This window comes from Eschrichtius robustus, chromosome 10 (genome assembly GCF_028021215.1).
Source record: "Eschrichtius robustus isolate mEscRob2 chromosome 10, mEscRob2.pri, whole genome shotgun sequence".
Taxonomy (NCBI): Eukaryota; Metazoa; Chordata; class Mammalia; order Artiodactyla; family Eschrichtiidae; genus Eschrichtius; species Eschrichtius robustus.
Window position 1 is genome coordinate 44288711 of NC_090833.1, and position 19773 is coordinate 44308483.

The following is a 19773-nucleotide window of genomic DNA, read 5'->3' on the forward strand; positions in this document are numbered from 1 at the left end:
TTTATCCCTCTAAAGTCCTGAAAAACCATCAAACAAACATTCAAATAACAAAGTGTGAGTTATTTTACAAACTACCAACCTGGACTCGTCAAAATCATCAACATGAAGGACCACTCCTCACCACTCCCCACCCCCAGTAGGGCAACTCTTCCAAATTAAAGGAGATAAAAGGATAGAACAAATAATGTCAATGTATGATTCTAGGCTCTGGATCAAAAGGCACAGATCTATTAAAAATATTTTTGTGACCATTGGGGAAATCTGAATATGGACAGTAAACTGGATAAGATCACTGTTAACTTTCTTAGAAGTGAGAATGGTACCTTGGTTATATAGAAAAATACCATTCTTAGGAGAGGCATCCTGAAATATTTAGGGGTGTATTTTTGCCATGTCTGCAACTTCTTTTCAGAATTCAGGCGGGAAAAGTGTGTGTGTGCAAAAAGAGAGAGAATATTAATTTTTGGTTAAACACAGGTGAATGCAATGTGTATATGTTCCTACTATTCTTTCCATTTGTCTATAGATTTCATATTTATCAAAACAAAACACTGGGGGTAAAACATTACAGGCAAAATTAAAAAAACAAAATAATCAAAATGTTAGGCCCCAAAGGGCACAAAGCATAGAGCTCATGACATAATGACAGATTTCAAGATGATCCAGGGAGAGGCAGTTAGTTGCCATCTAGGCACACCAGGACCCAAGAGGAAGCCAAGCCAGCGCCTACAGACCACCCACCGCCTTGTCCACAGACACTGCCACGTTGCCCGTGCTAAGGCGGCAAGCCAGCTATCTCTTCTTTAAGGCTCTCTGGTGAGGGCTTCTCAACAGCTGCCTTCACTCACTCTGCCAAGGAACCTGCATGGCAAAGATGCTCACCACACCAAGATTTCTGTTGGGGTGGGGTGACCTCCCTTCCTGAGCCTCACGATGCCCTGTGCACTTCAGTTATCTCCTACTCACTCTCCTTTGAAATCACTTTGTCCCAAAGGTATCCCCAGCAGGTTGAATTATGCCTGATACGGAAGAGGAGTTCAATACACGTTGTTGAATAAATAAAATAATTATCAATTTACTTTTTTCTGTGGGAATTACATTCCCTGTTGCTTTCCTACATTTTCCCTCCTGTTACACATTGAATTAATGCTTTTATTGAGCATTCTATGGTAACTCCTAGTTCTTAAGTCCTGGGAGGATAGAACGAATTCAGTGTTCATTAAGTGTGTATGACTAGTTTAAATGATATTTGCTCACTGCACATTTCTTTTACTTGTCCAGAGTGTTATCAGGTTTGATCACTACGGATCGCCTTAATCTTTCATTTTCTTGGACAAACTTCCACAATTATAAATGTTTCTAGTCCTGCTTTTCTGTAATATTTGTAGTGAAAGCTGGTGAAATAGGGATCAGATGTGATACACAACCTGGAATCTAGACCATCGGGTGTGTGTGGAGTAACAGGGATACAAGTTTCTGATAATCTGCATGCAAGTGTTTTTGAACTGAATTGTTCATTATGGAAAGAAAGGGCTGTCTGAGTAGCGTATATTTCTGGTGACCGAAAATATACAGGGTGGGTATTGAGCATGAGCTGAGAGCTTCAATTAAGTTACTTTTCAGGCCCATCCCAATCTGGTGGTCTTTGAGGGTTTTCTTTTTTTTCAGTATCTTCTTCTTAAAGACCACATTCAAGGTACTAACTGCAGAAACGTACACAGCATGTTTTTCTGGATAGTCCATGGATGTGAAGCAGAAGGGCCTGGGCTACGGAGCACAGGCATGAAAGCAAAATGAGACTGGGCACATAAAACATTTCTACAGAAGAGGAATGACATTTAAAAAATATGTATACCTGCTATGTTTAACCTACTACTTCTAAGAGTCCTGCTGAATTTCTTTAAGTTCACTAAAAGATAAGGATGATTTCTCTATCACTAGGTAACAAACCCAAACATCCAGCTTTTAAGACGCTAATTTAACTAAATTTCAGGAAACCACGCAAAGAGATCATTAGGAGAACACAGTCCTATGCTACCTGGGCATAATTTTCTTTTCTTTGCTTCAGACATGCTAATTCGGTACGTCTGGGTCAGAACTTCTATCCTGGTAGGCTTTTTACAAGACATGCAATTCACCTCACCAGAAAACTAAAACAGAAAAGAAAGCCCCACAAAGCTACATTTCTTGCAAGTAGTCTTTAAGATTATTCTGTAAGTTTTGTACCAAATATTTGAATAGACACCATCTAAACTGACTAGTTTTTCTTTTTTTCCTAGCATAAAGGAAGAAATTAGGTTCCTTATCGGGTTCTCCTCCTTTTAATCAAGGAAAGAATAATCAGTAAATGCATTTTGTACTTTGTCCACATCGTCTACCATAGAGAACAGCATCTTTGCGTTATGAACCCAGTTTGATTCTGACCTATGTAATTAAGTAATCAAATCCTATTTCTGGAATTTATAGTTTTATTCTACTTGCCTCAGTATAATTTGATTTCGTCTGGTATGGAGCAGTTCTTGGTGCCCATACCATTTGCATATTAGATTACCTATCGCTAGCCTAGAATTCCATACCCAAGGCTGAGATAGTCTACCAAGGAATTTTTTTTTTTTTTTTTTTTTTTTTTTTTTTTTTTTAAAACATCTGAGAAACTGGAAAAATCACATTGAAGTGCATGTGTATCCTATTTGAAGATGATTATTACTTTCTCCTCCCCGGGCAATTTAGGCATTTTCTTCTTTCTGATTCTTCTCATCACTGGATTGCTAAGAATTATTTCTCTTACCCCATTAACTTCCCAGCCAAGTTCACTGCCAACCAAAATTAAGGAAAAAACAGCATTCCAGACACCTTCCTCTCAGCTAACTTTAGAATTGAATTATCAACACAGGACACTTGAAGGCACCATCACCTTTCAGGAAAAGCCAAACTCAGTTCTGTGAATTTGGTCTCAATGACCAACTCTCTCCTCACTTCATATCCATAAACATTTATGGAGTACTTACTAAGAGAACCCTACTCATTGGCAAAGAAATATGTTAAAATCAACCAAAAATGTGCCTTGATCACTAGAACTAATCCCAATACTGGGTGAAAAGTAAATAAGAAATGAGGAATTCAGAGAAACTTTGATAAAAGAACTTGAATCAACATGTTAAGAAGACAACCACAGATTAAGTGAGTTCAATGGTCAATGCTATCTGCTCTCCAGCAGAAAATGCGTTACTAATTAAAGATAAATCACTAAAATCTTGATGAAAACAACTTTATGTTAACAGACCCTTCATCATGTTAGAGTCAGGCCCAAAGGGCCAGACTACAGACATACTTTTACTCTTCGAAGGTAAAGCTGAGAAGATAAACTACCAGTATGGAATAAGTTATGTCTTGCTCAAGGAAATTAATAAAGGTTGTAATAATTTGCACCAGGCAGAAATGAATATTATCTGAAGTGATTTTTTACTGGTCTCTTTTAGAAGCACTTTGACTAGTTAATTATAGGTTAACTTAATACCTCTAATATACTGACTTCCATCACAAACATCACATGGGGTAATGAAATCACATGAAGTCATCACAATCATCGTGAGTTGATCAGCAAGTTCCAATTAGGGTTCTGCTACTGGTACCCTCAGTGGACTACCACCAACTGAGCAGACAAACTGCCTATAACTACCCTAACCTCTGCCCATAAAATGCTCCACTTACTCTTCATTAAAGAAAGCACCGTTTACGGAATGTAAATTGATACAGCCACTATGGACAACAGTATGGAGGTTCCTTAAAAAACTAAAAATAGAACTACCATACGACCCAGCAATCCCACTACTGGGCATATACCCTGAGAAAACCATAATTCAAAAAGAGTCATGTACCAGAATGTTCACTGCAGCTCTATTTACAATAGCCAGGACATGGAAGCAACCTACGTGTCCATCAACAGATGAATGGATAAAGAAGATGTGGCACATATATACAATGGAATATTACTCAGCCATAAAAAGAAACGAAATTGAGTTATTTGTAGTGAGGTGGATGGACCTAGAGTCTGTCATACAGAGTGAAGTAAGTCAGAAAAAGAAAAACAAATACCGTATGCTAACACATATATATGGAATCTAAAAAAAAAAAAAAAAGTGGTTCTGAAGAACCTAGGGGCAGGACAGGAATAAAGACGCAGACGTAGAGAATGGACTTGAGCACACGGGGAGGGGGAAGGGTAAGCTGGGACAAAGTGAGAGAGTGGCATGGACTTATATATACCACCAAATGTAAAATAGATAGGTAGTGGGAAGCAGCCGCATAGCACAGGGAGATCAGCTCGGTGCTTTGTGACCACCTAGAGGGGTGGGATAGGGAGGGTGGGAGGGAGGGAGACGCAAGAGGGAAGAGATATGGGGACATATGTATATGTATAGCTGATTCACTTTGTTATAAAGCAGAAACTAACACACCATTGTAAAGCAATTACACTCCAATAAAGATGTAAAAAAATAAAATAAAAGAAAATAAAAAAGAAAGCACCTTTTACTATTTTATCCTTGGTGTCAAAGACATTGAAAGTACTGGGAAAAAATAAATCTCTGCTAAATATGAATGAATGAATGAATGAATGCATACATGAATAAACATTTGCCTCATAGGAACTTTCATTCAGTTGGGATTTTCCAGGCTGTGAAACAAATATGGACTTACACTTAGGATTCAAGTTTGCTTTTTCTTGGAATTATCACTTATGAGTATTTTTCTTTGGTGTTAATTTATTCACTCAGTGAACACAAAGTTTTAATAAAGGAGGAGCATTATTCCAACTCAGGCACTCATGCGTTCGGCTCCCCAGATACACTTGGCGGGCATCTGGGAACTTGGGTTTGGGGAGGGATCTCACCATTTCTTCATAAGTATGTCTCACTGTGTCTAAACTGGTTACACAAACAATACGGTTTGTGCTGAACGCCTCTGAGAGTATGGAATTCGGGTACATGGAAGGCACCGGGTACCTACACGACCAACCCCCAGTAAAAACCCTGAGCACCAAGTCCCTCACGAGCTCCCAGGTAGACAACATTTCACATATGTTGTCACAATGCAAGCTGGAGGAATTAAGTGCCTTCTGTGTGACTCCACTGAGAGAAGTCTCTTGGAAGCTTCAGCTTGGTTTCCCCTGGACTTCACCCCATGTGGCTTTTCATTTTGCTGGTTTCGCACTGTATCCTTTCACTGAAATAAATCATAGCTGTATGACTCTTATGCTGAATCATGTGACTCCTCCCAGTGAATCACCAAATCTGGGGGTGGCCTTGGGGACCCCCAACAAGGGGACACACTGAGATTGAAGTAGTAATGAAACAAAAGCATGGGATACAACAGTCAGGAACTCATGGGGTGGGTCTGAGCTGGAAATCAAGACCTGGGCCTACTGGTGGTATGTGTCTGTCTAAGACGCACTCTCCAGTTCAACTTGCCATGTGGACCTAGAGGAGGTTCAAGCAGGAATGAACTCAAGAAAGCATCTAGTCCAGATTCCTCATTTTTTCAGATGAGCTAAGGTTGAGAGAGCTAAAACACCTTTCCACAGGACACAGAGCTAGTTCGAAGCAAACACTGGTCCACCAAAACCACATCTCAACCCCCAGTAGTTCCTACCAGGAAATCACCTGCTGCCTGGCTGGAGTCCATCCTTTCTCAGAAGCCCTCCTACTTTGGTCAAGACGGGCCACATGGTTGCAGATTTACGCCATGTTGCATTTTCAATTAAAACAGCTAAATGGGGTGTTGTAAAAGGATGATTTCCAAGCTGCCAGGACAATAATGCCACAAACTCCACCAGATTTTATTAGAGTCAAATGACAGTAAGTCATTAGGAAAATGTGTGCCAACCACAGAAACAGCAATGCCTCACACTCTTGGAGAACTAAATACCATCCAGTTGGCTGAGAAAGAACCATGTGGCTTACAATCATTTTTCACAATTACTATCCTAGCTAGTTCATAGTTTTTGGCAGATATACCTCACACGCATAGCCGAACTCAGCTAATTTTCACTCTGCTGATCGACAAATATGATTTTTTTTTTCCTCAAAGAAACCACCCAGAGAGCTTTCATGAAATTTGAGGTAGTGCAACAAAAAGTGAGCCCATTTGTTAAAACCTGGCTTTAAAAAATGCATATTAAGTAGGCCACCCAATATTCATTAAAAAAATTCTGTGTTAAGAATACTAGTCATGGGCTTCCCTGGCGGCGCAGTGGTTGAGAATCTGCCTGCTAATGCAGGGGACACGGGTTCGAGCCCTGGTCTGGGAAGATCCCACATGCCGCGGAGCAACTAGGCCCGTGAGCCACAACTACTGAGCCTGTGCATCTGGAGCTTGTGCTCCACAACAAGAGAGGCCGCGATAGTGAGAGGCCCGTGCACCGCGATGGAGAGTGGCCCCCGCTTGCCGCAACTAGAGAAAGCCCTTGCACAGAAACAAAGACCCAACACAGCCATAAATAAATAAATAAATAATAAAAATAAAGGAATTCTTTTAAAAAAAAAAAAAAAAAAGAATACTAGTCATACTCACTACTACAGTCTGAGAATCAAATAGCAAGACTGCACAAGGCCTTCTTTGCTTTCCTCTTTGGAATTGAGCTTGCCTTCCATAAGGCAGGAGAAAAAAATTTTTTAAGTTCTGTACTATGGGCTTCTCCAAAATCAGTATTAGTTCTTAACAGTTAGACAAGAAATACTGTACAATGCTATAACACGTTCCTAAGGCAATAAAATATTTACATGACTAAAGGAATAAAAGAGCTATTCTATTAAACTTATATTTTCCTCCAAGTTTCATTTCCAGTTTGCCTTCTTGGGACTCTTTGTCAAGAGCCTGAGTACAAATTTCATGTATGAATGTGTTTCGGGATGACTTCAGAAAATATAAAATCTACTGTAAATTGAATAATCCCTCCCACAAAGAGAAACATCCTGCCAACAAAGGGGAACTCCCTCCCCCCCCACTCTGTATTTCAAATGCAGCATCTGCCATAACTCTGTAAGGGATGAAGGGACACTATTAGGACAGGATTCACAAGGGGTTTCAACTGTATACATAATGTTCTATTCCTTAGATTGGGGGTGGGTGGACCTGCATTTGTGGTATTCTTTCAAATTTTTGTATGTCTTAAATATTTTGTAACAATTTAAAAAAATTTAACTCCCTGAATTTGCTCAACTGGCATTCCCAGACCCTTGAGGAGGCATCTTACTTAGCCTTGCTATCTCTAGAGTCAAACTGCATTTTCTTCAGGGGGTCAAAATGGTCCATTATACCAGCTGGGTATATTAAAACCATGTCTATTACACTGAGTTCCCAAAGACTTGGCCAAATCTTCACAACCTTTCCTATCAGATATCTTTTGTCTGTGGAACATCTTGAAAGACTATATAAGCCAAGGATATTTCTCAATCAGTGCAAGTAAAGTGAAAATATCTTCTTATATGAAAGCTGCCAGCTTCCCAAATAGAAAATTTTGTAAGAAAAAGGTATAAGATCAAGAGAAACAAATTAAATCGACCAAGTGCACTTTAAAGTGTCTCATAAGTTTTTAAAAAGCTCTTCTTCCTCCAACTGATAATGGGAAGATGGAGGCCAGCTGTGTTCACATAAACCTCCAGTTGAAAATATGATAGAGCACGGAGATCTCAAAGCAGTCCTGAGAGTCAAACAGCATCAGCTGAACTGGGAACTTGTTAGAAATGCAAATTCCCAAATCTCCGCTGGGGGGCGTGAGAGGGGTGGGCAGCAATCCCTCCAGGTGATTCTGATGCCAGCTAGTACGAGGTCCAGGGACTCGGAAGTTGGAAGTCTAGCCTCTGGAGTCAGAGTGACTGGGTTTGAATACCAGGATCTGCCCCTGGTAAAGAGTGTGACTTTGGGCAAGTTACTTAACTTGTCTCTGCTTTATTCCTCAGTGTAAAATGAAGACAATAATAGTTCCCAGCTCACTGGAACGCTGGCAATAAGATAATATTATACATGTGAAAGTTTGGCAAAATGTTTGACAAAGACTCAATAAACATGAGCAATTATTTTCTCTACATGATCACAGATGTCCAGTTTACTCATCTATTATTTGATTAGCATTTACCACAGACACGGGCAGTGAATAACTCAGGACTCCTGGCTGCATACTAGAATCACCAGGGAATTCTGATGAAATCCTACTGCCTAAGCCCTCCTCTATACCAAAAATAACAATCTCTGATAGTGGGACCCAAGCTTGGATATCCATTAAAATCTACGCAGGAGGTTTTAATGGAAGAAGCAAATCTACAAGCAAAAATTACAACCCAAAGCCCATGGAGCTGGGTGTATGCACATGATCCCAGAAAAACGTTTAGGGAGGAGTCGTTGGCCCAGAAACTTTCATTGGCACTTATATATTCCTCTCCTGCGTTACTGATCTTCTTAGGAAGCACGAATCATGTCTTCCTAAATCCTCAGTGCTTGCCACCATGCTGACAAAGAGGAGATGCTGGCGTCTGTCAGTGCAATGAGAAGCGAGCTCTGTTTCTACGCCTAGACCCTCCCAACTCCTGGAAGCCTAAGCACAGTGTTTCAGGTCAGAGGAGTAATTAGACAGCTGTCGTCTCCATAACAAACTCTTGAATATGTACCTTTCCTTGAATATACTGCCCAAGCCTCAAGGCTAGACATAATGGTTTCACATACCGGTTTCCAAAGGGAGGAGTGACAGGGGCAAAGCTTTTAAATTAATTAAAAGAGACACTCAGGCACACTTCATGCCATTCTTTAATCTCTGTTCTCCTGTGATAAATATAGACTGACAGGACCAGGCCTAGGCTAACGAGCTGAAGGTAGGACCCTATGGAGGCTCACCAAGCAGCCCTCAGAAACACTGCAGCAGGGCCAAGGGCTCAGAAAAAGGAAGAAGGAAATCAGCACCTTCCCCAACTGTGTCACTGACACGTCACCAGAGCGCTCTGAAGGATGCCCACTGCACATGTGATCACACCCCCCTTCAACTAGTAGCAATTAAAACAACAGATAAAAAGAAAACAGCATGTATTGTAATTAAAAAGAGAAGAATAATCACAATTATAATTTATTGAGAGTTTTCTAGTGTCAGGCAGTGTGCTAAAAGCCTTCCTGTGCAGTATTTCACTTCATTATGGTAACCAGTTTCCCAACCATCTTCCCCTCCTAGTAGTATACACATGCTTGTGTAGTTCCCTCACACACTGAATCAGAGTTCATACATGTGGCCAAGAGAAAATTACAGAAGTAACTGTGACTTCTGAGGTTAGATCATAAAAGACGTCACCGCTTCTGACGCAACCTCTTGAATCACTTGCGCTGGGGGAAGACGGAGCCATGGAGCCAAGTGGACACTCAAGCAGCCCCACGGTGAGGCCCACGTGGAGAGGAACCAGCCACGTGACTAGGCCACCTTAGAAGTGGACCCTCCAGCTCTAGTCATACCTTTGAGTCATCCAGCTGAAGTCCCAGACATCACAGAACAGAGAAGTCGCCACCACTGGGCCCTGTCTGAATGCCTGACCCACAGAACCCAGGAGATCACTGTCTTAAAAACTGAGCTCTGTAATTTATTATGCAGCAATAGCTAACTCATACGTAAGAGCTAGATACTCTTATTTTATAGCTGACGAGAGTTTAACTGATTCAATCGTGGGCGTAGTAAGCGAAATAATGGGGATTTGAATCCATGTTTGCAGATTTGAAGCTCTGACTCCTATTCTGTCACCACTCCTGAGAGATAAACATATGGTGTGTAACCTATTTCCCACCCCTTTCATTAAGGGAACAGTATGTATGTAATAGGAAGTTTTGAAGTATTTTGGTTGTCCCCAAGATACTTTGTCCATCCTACATGGCACCCACCATTCTGCCTTGTATTTCAGCTATTTCTCCATGGATAGATTAGAAGTTCCTGGAGGGTTGCAGTAGTGTCTTCCTTATGATGGTGGTTGTACATAGTAGAAGGATGGGGATAGGATGCCACTTTAATCCCCTGGACTCCCATCAGTCTGCCTGGTTTGGCATCTCTGCTCCATCACTCTCAGGCTGGGTGATCTTAGGCAAGTGGCCTAAATTTTATGAGCCTCAGATTTCTCACTCTTATAACACGGGGCCAATATTAATGCACACTTTTGTTCACACTACATTAGAAAAATATTAGCACAAATAAAGTATGAGCACATTGCCTGGCATGTGGTAAGTGCTTAAAGAATGTTACCTATTTGAATTATTACCATCAAATATGTGTTGAAAAACATCCAATATTTTAAATGGCCAAACAAAAGCTCTTCCCTCTCAACCTTTCCTTACATCAAAGGAGAATTTCCAAAGAAATGGCAGTGGTTCCTGGGAGTGAGGGTATCTCACTCTATAAGCACTGAGACCTTTGGCATCACCCTGGCCATGGCTCCTACGACAGCCCAACCTGCCCTGCTGGAGTGGGGAGAAGGTAGGGGAAAGCTGCTGTACACTTCCACTGTCCAGTGGGACACGTGCAGACGGCAATTTGGTTCTTTCTTGCAAAAAGAAATGTAAGGCAAAGAGGGGCTCACTCTCCCCAGCCTTATAAACAGGGGTGTAGGGGGATTTTGCTTGCATCCTATCTCTTAATCCCATTACATCCTTATCATCTTGTCAGCACAGACAAAGCTCCTTAGCTCCTGCCAACACTCCCTCTAATGCCTTCCCTTGTGGTTCACTCTTTCTTGGTCTTGGAGCTAATAAGCTGTCAAGTGTCTTACTGTCCCCTCAGGTGATTTCTACTCAAATGCTGTTTAGAGTCCCACCTCCCTTTGAACTTAGCTTTATGGCTCCTTTTTTTTTCCTTATGCATGAAAGAGTTTTCTGTGTAAAATTCTGTTTGGGGTCCAAAATCTTTCCACAACCTTCCACTTCCAGGTAAGACTAAGAAAAGGGAAATTGGGAGAAGCGCCAGCTACATTCACCCATCTCCAAATAAACACAAATTCTTAGTGTTGCTAGGTGCTAGGTTAGATTCTCAGATGGGAGGATATAAGTGACCCCCTGCCCAAAGTAACAGAGGAGATTTAAAAATCCAACAACTATGAAACAAAGTGCCAAGGGAAGGATGCCAGGAGTGGCAGAGATAGAGGGCCCAGGAGAGCAGAGGAAGGACAAACACGGACAGGTGAGGACATGGGAGACATGAAATAGTCAGCCTTGGGTGTGGGCTCTGAGCGACGGACTATCCTGAACCGAGGATGTGGGGAAGGGCAAAAGACCACTCTGGGCAGAAGGAATGAAATGCAAGGAGGCAGAAAAGCATCAGACAAGTATGTGGAATGCAGTGGATTTGTAGAGAAGCAGGGTCAGGGAGTGCAAAAAACAAGGTAGATTGGAGGAGATAACTCTGGCAACAATTTGCAATAAAGATTTTCAAAAAAGAGAAAAGTTAAGGTCTTTTGCAGATTATAGAGCAAATTGGTAACATATGAATTTCATGATTAAGTAACATATTCTAATCAATTTCTCAGGGATCATGAATATAAAACCCTAAGACTACAGAAGTGTCAATATATTTTCAAAGGAGGCGGCATCAAGTGAATTTCTAGATCACTCTTCCGAATATGTTAAATTTCCCTCACTGAAAGTTTTTGCTTGAACCAATGAACTAGCTACAAGTCAAATACTTTTCAACTGCTTTTTTCCTGGTCTAGTTTTAAAAATTGTTACCCAAAGTGAGAAGGCACATTTAGACAACTAAAGTCAGGAATCTGTTACCTACTTGCAAAGTCATTTCAGTGATTTCCAATGACCCAGTACCATTAACCAGGCTGGTTTCAGGGTGGAGTAGATGAGTACCAGAGGTGAACACAACTATTGCTAGGTCTCAGGGTGTCTGCCCTTAGTATATTTTTCTATCTTCTCGCCCAAACTTACCAAGCTACTACCCAGAGTAAGATCTCAAACAGAAATACCTTCAGAATCAGAACTCCCTTCTTTCTCCTTAGAACCAGAGAGCTAAGTTCAAAAAAAGATCCAGAAACCATCACAGGCCATCAATCTCCATCTTGAAACAGGAAAAAGTCCCTGGTCACTGTTTCTGTGTCCTCCCGGTCCTAACAGACAATCCCTGCACAACACAGAACAGAACGCCGTGGCCCCAGGCCAGGCAAACTCACCATATACCACATGCTTGGCCACTTGGGATCATTGAAGTAAGTGGACTGGGCGTGGCTAAAGTCATAATCCCTCTTGGTCCGTTTTTTTACCACTTGCTGTTGGATCCACTCCACCTGCCAAGAAGGACATTTGGTGAGTGTTCAAGTTCCATCAGGGTTAGCACAACACAAATGACAGTCTGGGACATTTCCATCTTGAGTCAGTTCTGTTTAAGTCACAGGTTTCATTCTGGCAACTAGAATCTCCAGAGCATAGAGATTCCCTAGAAACCTGGTTCTATTTCATCTTTAATGCAGGTAGGCTTTGCAGCCTTTTATGATAGATCATTCGTATTTCTCAACAACATGCTCACCCCTTTAGCTTTTTCAGAAAGCATATTTTACTCCCAATTTATTGCAAATTGATCGTGTTAATTTTTAAATGCTAATTTATTCATCCTGACCTTATACTAAGGGCTAGAAAACTTCTCTAAAGGTCCAGATAATAAATATCTTTGGCTTTGCAGGTCATACAATCTCCGTTGTAACTACTCATTCTGCCATTGTAGCACCACAGACAGCACATAAACAAATGGGTGTGACTATGTTCCAGTAAAACTTGATGTATAAAAACAGGTGGGAGGCTGGATTTGGCCCACAGGCCACAGTTTATATCAAAAATTTAAAATGGTCTGGGATTACACATCAAATTAAAAGAATCATGCTGGGATCAAATGCTCTAGGATCACAATTTTTTTAAAAAAAAATGGCTGTCTACAACAGAGTGGTGGAAAAAGCACTCTTCAGGTAAGCAGAAAACCAAAGCCCTAGACTTGTCTCTGGTACAAAATTGGAGAAGTCACTCAACTGTCTGAGCCATAGGTTCCCTGCCAGCTCCAAAATTCAAACCCTCTACATTTGAGAAAGTCTTAACATTTAGCCACAATTAGTTTTTAAAAAGCAACTGGGAACTATGAGTTTAATACAGAATTGTAACCTAAATGGTATGGGTATGAATGGGGGTACTTTTAAAAGCAGTTAATCATTATGGCAATATAAGAATAAGCATGTTTCATTTTGGAGCATCTCAGATACAGTATCAGCCTGGTGGCATTCTACAATTTGTTCCTAAATTCTCTTTGTTTGATTTCTTCTGGCCATAGCTAATTCAGTTGTAATACTCTAAAATGTTCCCTTCCACCATGTATCTCTACCCTCCACAAAGGAATTAAAAACTGGTGGGGGGAGGAAGACTTTGTGGTCCACTACTACGATCTGTGATTCCATACCCATCCATTCAATAAAGATTTCAGAACCTCTCTTGCCTACTTCAAAGATTACTGGAGGAGAAGGAATACTAAAGGACCAATTAACAAGCTCAAAATGCATAGCTATAAACAAGGTACTAAGGCCAAAAGCCCAACTAATAAATTTCTATGATTCTCATATTGGGAAATATTATTCAACAAGAAGATTGGTATGCACGATGAATTTAAATAGTGAATTCTTAGTTACATCACTAACAAGGCAAACAGAATCACACAGCCTCCTAAATAAGATCTATTTATGATTTGGATCACAGCTAAGCATCATATATGTGCATTTTCTGCTAGGTAATTTAAGCAAAATTATCAGTACAGAGAAAAGTCAATAAATAAAAAATAATACACTGGAAAATGAAAGTTTTCTGTTCCTGCTTTAATTAGTCTAGACCAAGTGACTCAGTGGCACTGAATCATTCTACATCACACACACATGCACACACGTGTGCACACTGGATAAAAGGTATTACATGTTATTTCTTTAAACCATTGGACAATAGCTGTCAGGCAAGCTAATAAGGATCTTGTTTTTTCTTTACTCCAAGAGACGGCTATTTAGAAATCACACTGAAACTAATGGGGCATTAAAAATGTGTGTAATTTTTTTAAATGAAGAGAGTAATTTTTAAAGTGACCATGTTTCTAAAATTACAGAACAAAATCAATTTCCTTCTCAATCAAAGTGGAGCAGCAAGCATGAGCGTGCATGTATTTTGTCTATTTCCAGAAAACATTTTAATCTCTTTATTTCAAACAATCTTTCTAAGGAATGAGTTTCATAAAGTCATTTATTCATTCAATACGCAGTAAGTGCTTATTTAATACCAGACACTGTACTGGGAATATAAAGATGACTAAGAATAATCTTTGCCTTTGATGGACTTAATTTTATCAAGGAATATTTAGCAATTATTCTACAATTCTCCGCTTCATAAAAATGTCATTATCTTCATGAATGACATGTGATGCAGGATCTATCACTATACTAATTAGACCATTTATGAAAATTTTGACTATGCAAATTACATTTACAGTCCTTATAGTACTGTCTCTTAAGACTTATCCCAATAAGATGGAACTAGTTCATATTTGCACACTTGGTAAAAGAAAGCTGCAGATCTGTTTAGACCAAATGCTTTTCAAACTAATTATATATTGGCAGTGGTCTTTCCTAAGAGAGCCTCCATAAATCCTGAACTGCCAACATATATGTGTTCGCAAATCAGAAGGTGTCAGATCTCGTGTGGACTCAATAAAGAGATGGCTCAAGCTCAGAACAAGTCTACAATGGGGTAGGGTGGATAACTGTCTCTACAATGACACTGTAAGTATGTACTTCTCCTACATGTGTGCGTGCGTGCATGCACACACACACACACACACACACACACACACACACACACACAAATGGACAAATGGGATAAGTATGTGAGAAAACCAAGTGACAGCCATTTTCCCAGATGAACTATAGGTACTAAAATAGAACAAAATACCTCACCAAACACCATCTCTGCTGTAATTTTACCAAACAAAAATGCTTAGTTACAGGGCTCAGTGGCTAGAAGGTAGCACAGCAAGTTGGCATCTACATTTGACTATAAGTCACTCTGTCTGATCACAGGGCTGCAATACTCAAGAAAAGTACAGTTGGTTTTTTTTAGTGACAGATACCATGTATTTTGTTTTGGTGTTTCACGAGTATGAGTCTATAGCCCTACATTTTTGGGAAAGCGGGGAAAGCACGCCTTGGGTTTGAAGATCTCTATGACTGGAAAGAGCATATTTATATTTTTAAACCATTATCCATATGTCTGTCCTTGAGACCTTAAAAAAAAAAGCTCAGAGGTAATGCATTATACAGATTTCACTTCTTGCCAAGAAGCCCAGTGCAAAGAAAAGCCAGTTAGAAATTCATTTTCATAAAACTATGGTCAGCCCAGGAAAAAAGGAAAACTGTGTGCTTTCCCTCACTGGTTAAACTTCTAAAAGTTCTATTTCCTATATATTATGGATCTACATTTAAGCCAGATTATAAAAACCTTTAGACCTTTGAAATCAATCTAGCCTCCATTAATTAAGCCACAAGTGTGGTACGGGGTGTTAAGGACAGCCCCTCCCTCTACTCACAGAGCTCACCTGCCTACATGGTCCACGTGAACAGTGGGCATTTGCCACTTCAGAATCTTTGTCTAAACATGTTCTCTTTCATCAGTTTCACTTGTCAAGCAAAGCACGTTAATTGATGATTATGGGAAGCCTACCCAGAGTCTCAGCTGAACTTATATCTCACGATTTTGGAATTTACCAACTTTCTGACACTATACACACAGAGAAGGAAATTTGTCAGCAATCAGAGAAAAGAGGATGTTAGCCTATGAATCTACATTATATAAGTTACCATATAAATATAAATAGAAAACCAATTATGGTATCTGTCACAAGAAAGACAAATACTGCATGGTATCACTTATATGTAGAATCTAAAAAAAAAAAGTCAAACTCATAAAAAAAGGTAGAAAAGTGGCTGCCAGGGGCTGGGGGGTGGGGGAAATAGGGAGAAGTTGGTAAAAGGTACAAACTTACAGCTGTAAGATGAATAAGGTCTGAGGATCTAATGAATAACATGGTGACTATAGCTGATAACACTATATTGCATAATTGAAATTTGCTAAGAGAGTAGAACTTAAATGTTCTCACCAAAAAAAAAAAAACACAAAAGATAAACATGTGAAGTGATGGATGTGTTAACTAAATGGGGGGATACTTTCAATAGATCAAATATATCAAATCACAATGAGGTACACTTCAAATATTTTACAGTTTTATATGTCAATTATGCCTCAATAAAACTGAAATTTAAAAAATATGTAGTATCTCCACAGTGAGGAGAAATCAGCCCTTTAGATATTAAAATATATTAAAGCTAATGACTGAAACACATACTGATAGCAAATGTCTACAGGTATTGATATATCAATGGAATGGGATGGAAAGTCAAGAAACTGACAGAAAATATGTAAGAATATAGTATATGATACGGCTGCTATCCTAAAGCAATGGGGGAAAACAGATTACTTTATAAATGATGCTGAAACACGAACCAACTGGGGAAAAAAATAAAATTAAAACCATTCCCACATCTTAATCAGGATCAGTTCCAAATGAATCGTATTTAAAGGTAAAAGTAAACAAATAAACCCATATAAGTCCAATGAGAGACATAGGAAATTTTGAAAAATAACCTTAGAGTGGATGATGCTTGTCTAAGTATAATAAAAATCACAAAAGTGATTTGGAAAAATGGATACATTCAACTACAGAAAACATAAATTTGGCGTGGCAAAAATTACTTCATAAACAAGGTAAAAGACAAACTAGAGAAACATTTATAGCTGCTACCACGGACAAAGGATCTTTCCCTCAAATATAAAGAGTTCCTGGGACTTCCCTGGTGGCGCAGTGGTTAAGAATCCGCCTGCCAATGCAAGGGGACACGGGTTTGAGCCCTGGTCCGGGAAGATCCCACATGCCACGGAGCAACTAAGCCCGTGAGCCACAACTACTGAGCCTGCTCTCTAGAGCCTGTGAGACACAACTACAAACCCTGTGCTCTAGAGCCCGCGAGCCACAACTACTGAGCCCATGTGCCGCAACTACCGAAGCCCGCGTGCCTAGAGCCCATGCTCGGCAACAAGAGAAGCCACCACAATGAGAAGCCCACACACAGCAATGAAGAGTAGCCCTTGCTCGCCGCAACTAGAGAAAGCCCACATGCAGCAACAAAGACCCAATGCAGCCAAAATAAATAAATAATTAAAATTCAAAAAAAAAAAAAAAAGAGTTCCTATAATCAATAAGAGAAAAATTCAATAGGAAAACAGGCAAAAGAGAAGAGTACAATTTACCTCCAAAAAGGTAAATCAAGTTTCTTAAACATATAAAAACATGCCTAACCTCATGCATATAAATACAAAAAAGCAAATTAAAACCACACCAAGATATGGCTTTTCATATCTCACCTTTCAGATATAAACATTCTAAATATTGATGCCATACTACTAGGGAGGAATGATAAAATAGTCATCCTCATATAATGGGGATGGGAATGTAAATCTATACAACTCTGTGGACAGTAAGTGGACGTTACCTACAAAAATCCTAAAATAAGTCATTCTACTTTTAGAAATTTACCCTACATTTTAAAAAAATATTTTGTTGAAGTATAGTTGATTTACAACGTTGTGTTACTTTCTGCTACCCTACATTTTTATTAACACATGTAAATATACAAAGTTATTTATTGAAGCACTTCTAGTAATAACTGAAAGTAATAAACAACCTGAATATACACTGATAGGGATTAATTAAATAAACAATGACATATCATTATAACGGAGCACAATGCAACCATAAAAGATAATGAAGTGGGCTTTATGTATTGACAGAGAATAGTCTCCATGATGTAGCCTAAAAGGAAAAAAAAAAAAAAAAAAAAAAAGGAAGGTACGAACAGTCTATAAAAGACACTACAATTTTTGCACCTCTCTGAGGTAACTACTGTACACAAAAAAACCTGATAACACTGGTTGCTTTCTGGGGGAATAACTAGGTGATTGAGATGCAGGAATACGAGGGAAAACTTTTACTGTAGGCCCTTTAATACCTTGTTACTTTTGAACTATGTGAGTATGTCACCTATACAAATAACTTTACATTTCCTTTAATTTAACATGTTCCATTGGTTACTATTATGTAATCCAATGGTATCAAATGCGACCAAATGCCTAAATTACAACATATTTTAAAAGCAATAATGAGAAAAATAGTATATAAAAAGTACCTTAGATAGTGTTATAGTATGTTGTAACACGGCCAATATTGAGAAAAGGTGGTTAAGTAACCAAGAGAAGTGGTTGGAATTTGGGGAACTTGGTTTATAATCTCAGATGTGCCACCAGCCACCTGTGTGACCTTGCAAAATCTTCGTGGGCCTCCTTCATCTGTAAAATGATAGAAGACAGACTAAATATGCTCTCTACTCTCTTTCTTCTGGCTTTGAAATTTTTGTCGATGTATGTGGTCTACTCTCTGATGTGACTGGGAATGAAAAGTTTGTGTTAAACACAATACAGAGGTGAGATAGGTGCTCCTGTGGACAGAGGATCTTAAGTCATTCTGTGCAGATGCAAGATTAATATTTAGAAAGGAACATAGTAAATTATATTACTACTTTCGTGATTTGATGAAGCAGATGCCAGCGAATAAAATATGTGGGATTCCATCTTTCATATTCTTTTTTGATCAGCTTTGACAAAATGGGGGAAAGGAGCATGAAGCGATTTCTCCCCTCTGTTTTCTTCTCTGACTTTGAAAACAAACAAACAAAAAGTACTAGTTAAGTACATACCGGCCGTGTTAATTTTTTCCTTTGGAAGTAAGGGATTGATGGAGACGATTTGGCACTGACAAGCTACTTCCAAACCTTAAAACCTGAAGCCAACATATCCCAAAAGTTTTCTAAAATTCTGATCAAGAAATCAGAGGTAATCACTGAGAGAATCAGAGAATCTAGTAAAAGTATGCATTCAGGGTATAATAGTCTTTAAATCTTGCGCTATCTAGTCACTAACTGGTTATCAGTGAGTTACTAAATACTGACATTGTTATTTGATTTGATCACTCTTTTTGAGGAAAAAAACCATAATCGTTTGAATTCTGCTTATTTCAGAGGGCTACTTGTGAACAAAATAAGCATTATTGTTTATTTGAAGGAGAATTTTCACTTGACTTCCTTGAGATAGGAACACTGAATCCTATTTAATGACTGCAGACATCAGAGGCTTATGTTAAAGAATCATCTAGTCAGGAATATGAGGAATCATACAATTTTGAAAGGTCATTGAGAAGAAAGTTGTGAAATAAATACTGCACATATGTTTAGAAGAGGGTAACAGAAGACAATGCAGGCCACAGTGAAAAACTTTAACTGCCCTAAAATTTTATAATTAGCTGGCTTTCTCCAAGAGAACCCTATAATTTTAAATGTCATCAATTTAATCATGTTCTATTTTGTTTCATGAAAAACTCATGGCATTATGGTTCTAACTGTATTACTTACTTTTAGAGAATTAAAGTTATGTTTATTCCCTTAAACTATTCCACTATTATTTGCACACTTCTAATTTAATTTCCTGATTTGTTGTCTAGAAAGGGAAAAATGAACGGTTACATCCAGTTAAAGCAGTAAAATTTATTCCCCACCCTCAAGGCCTTTTCCTTCATTT

The 19773-nt window shown here is 39.1% G+C and overlaps 1 protein-coding gene across 2 annotated transcripts in view; it reads right to left on the minus strand.

Annotated features, from left to right (window-relative positions):
• PCSK5 (proprotein convertase subtilisin/kexin type 5) overlaps positions 1-19773 on the minus strand; it is a 451875-nt gene that overhangs the window by 357963 nt on the left and 74139 nt on the right. For both annotated transcript variants that reach the window (XM_068551986.1, XM_068551985.1), the window contains exon 3: positions 12189-12302. In XM_068551986.1, the coding sequence (XP_068408087.1) occupies positions 12189-12302 (114 nt within the window). The remainder of the gene's footprint in view (positions 1-12188; positions 12303-19773) is intronic.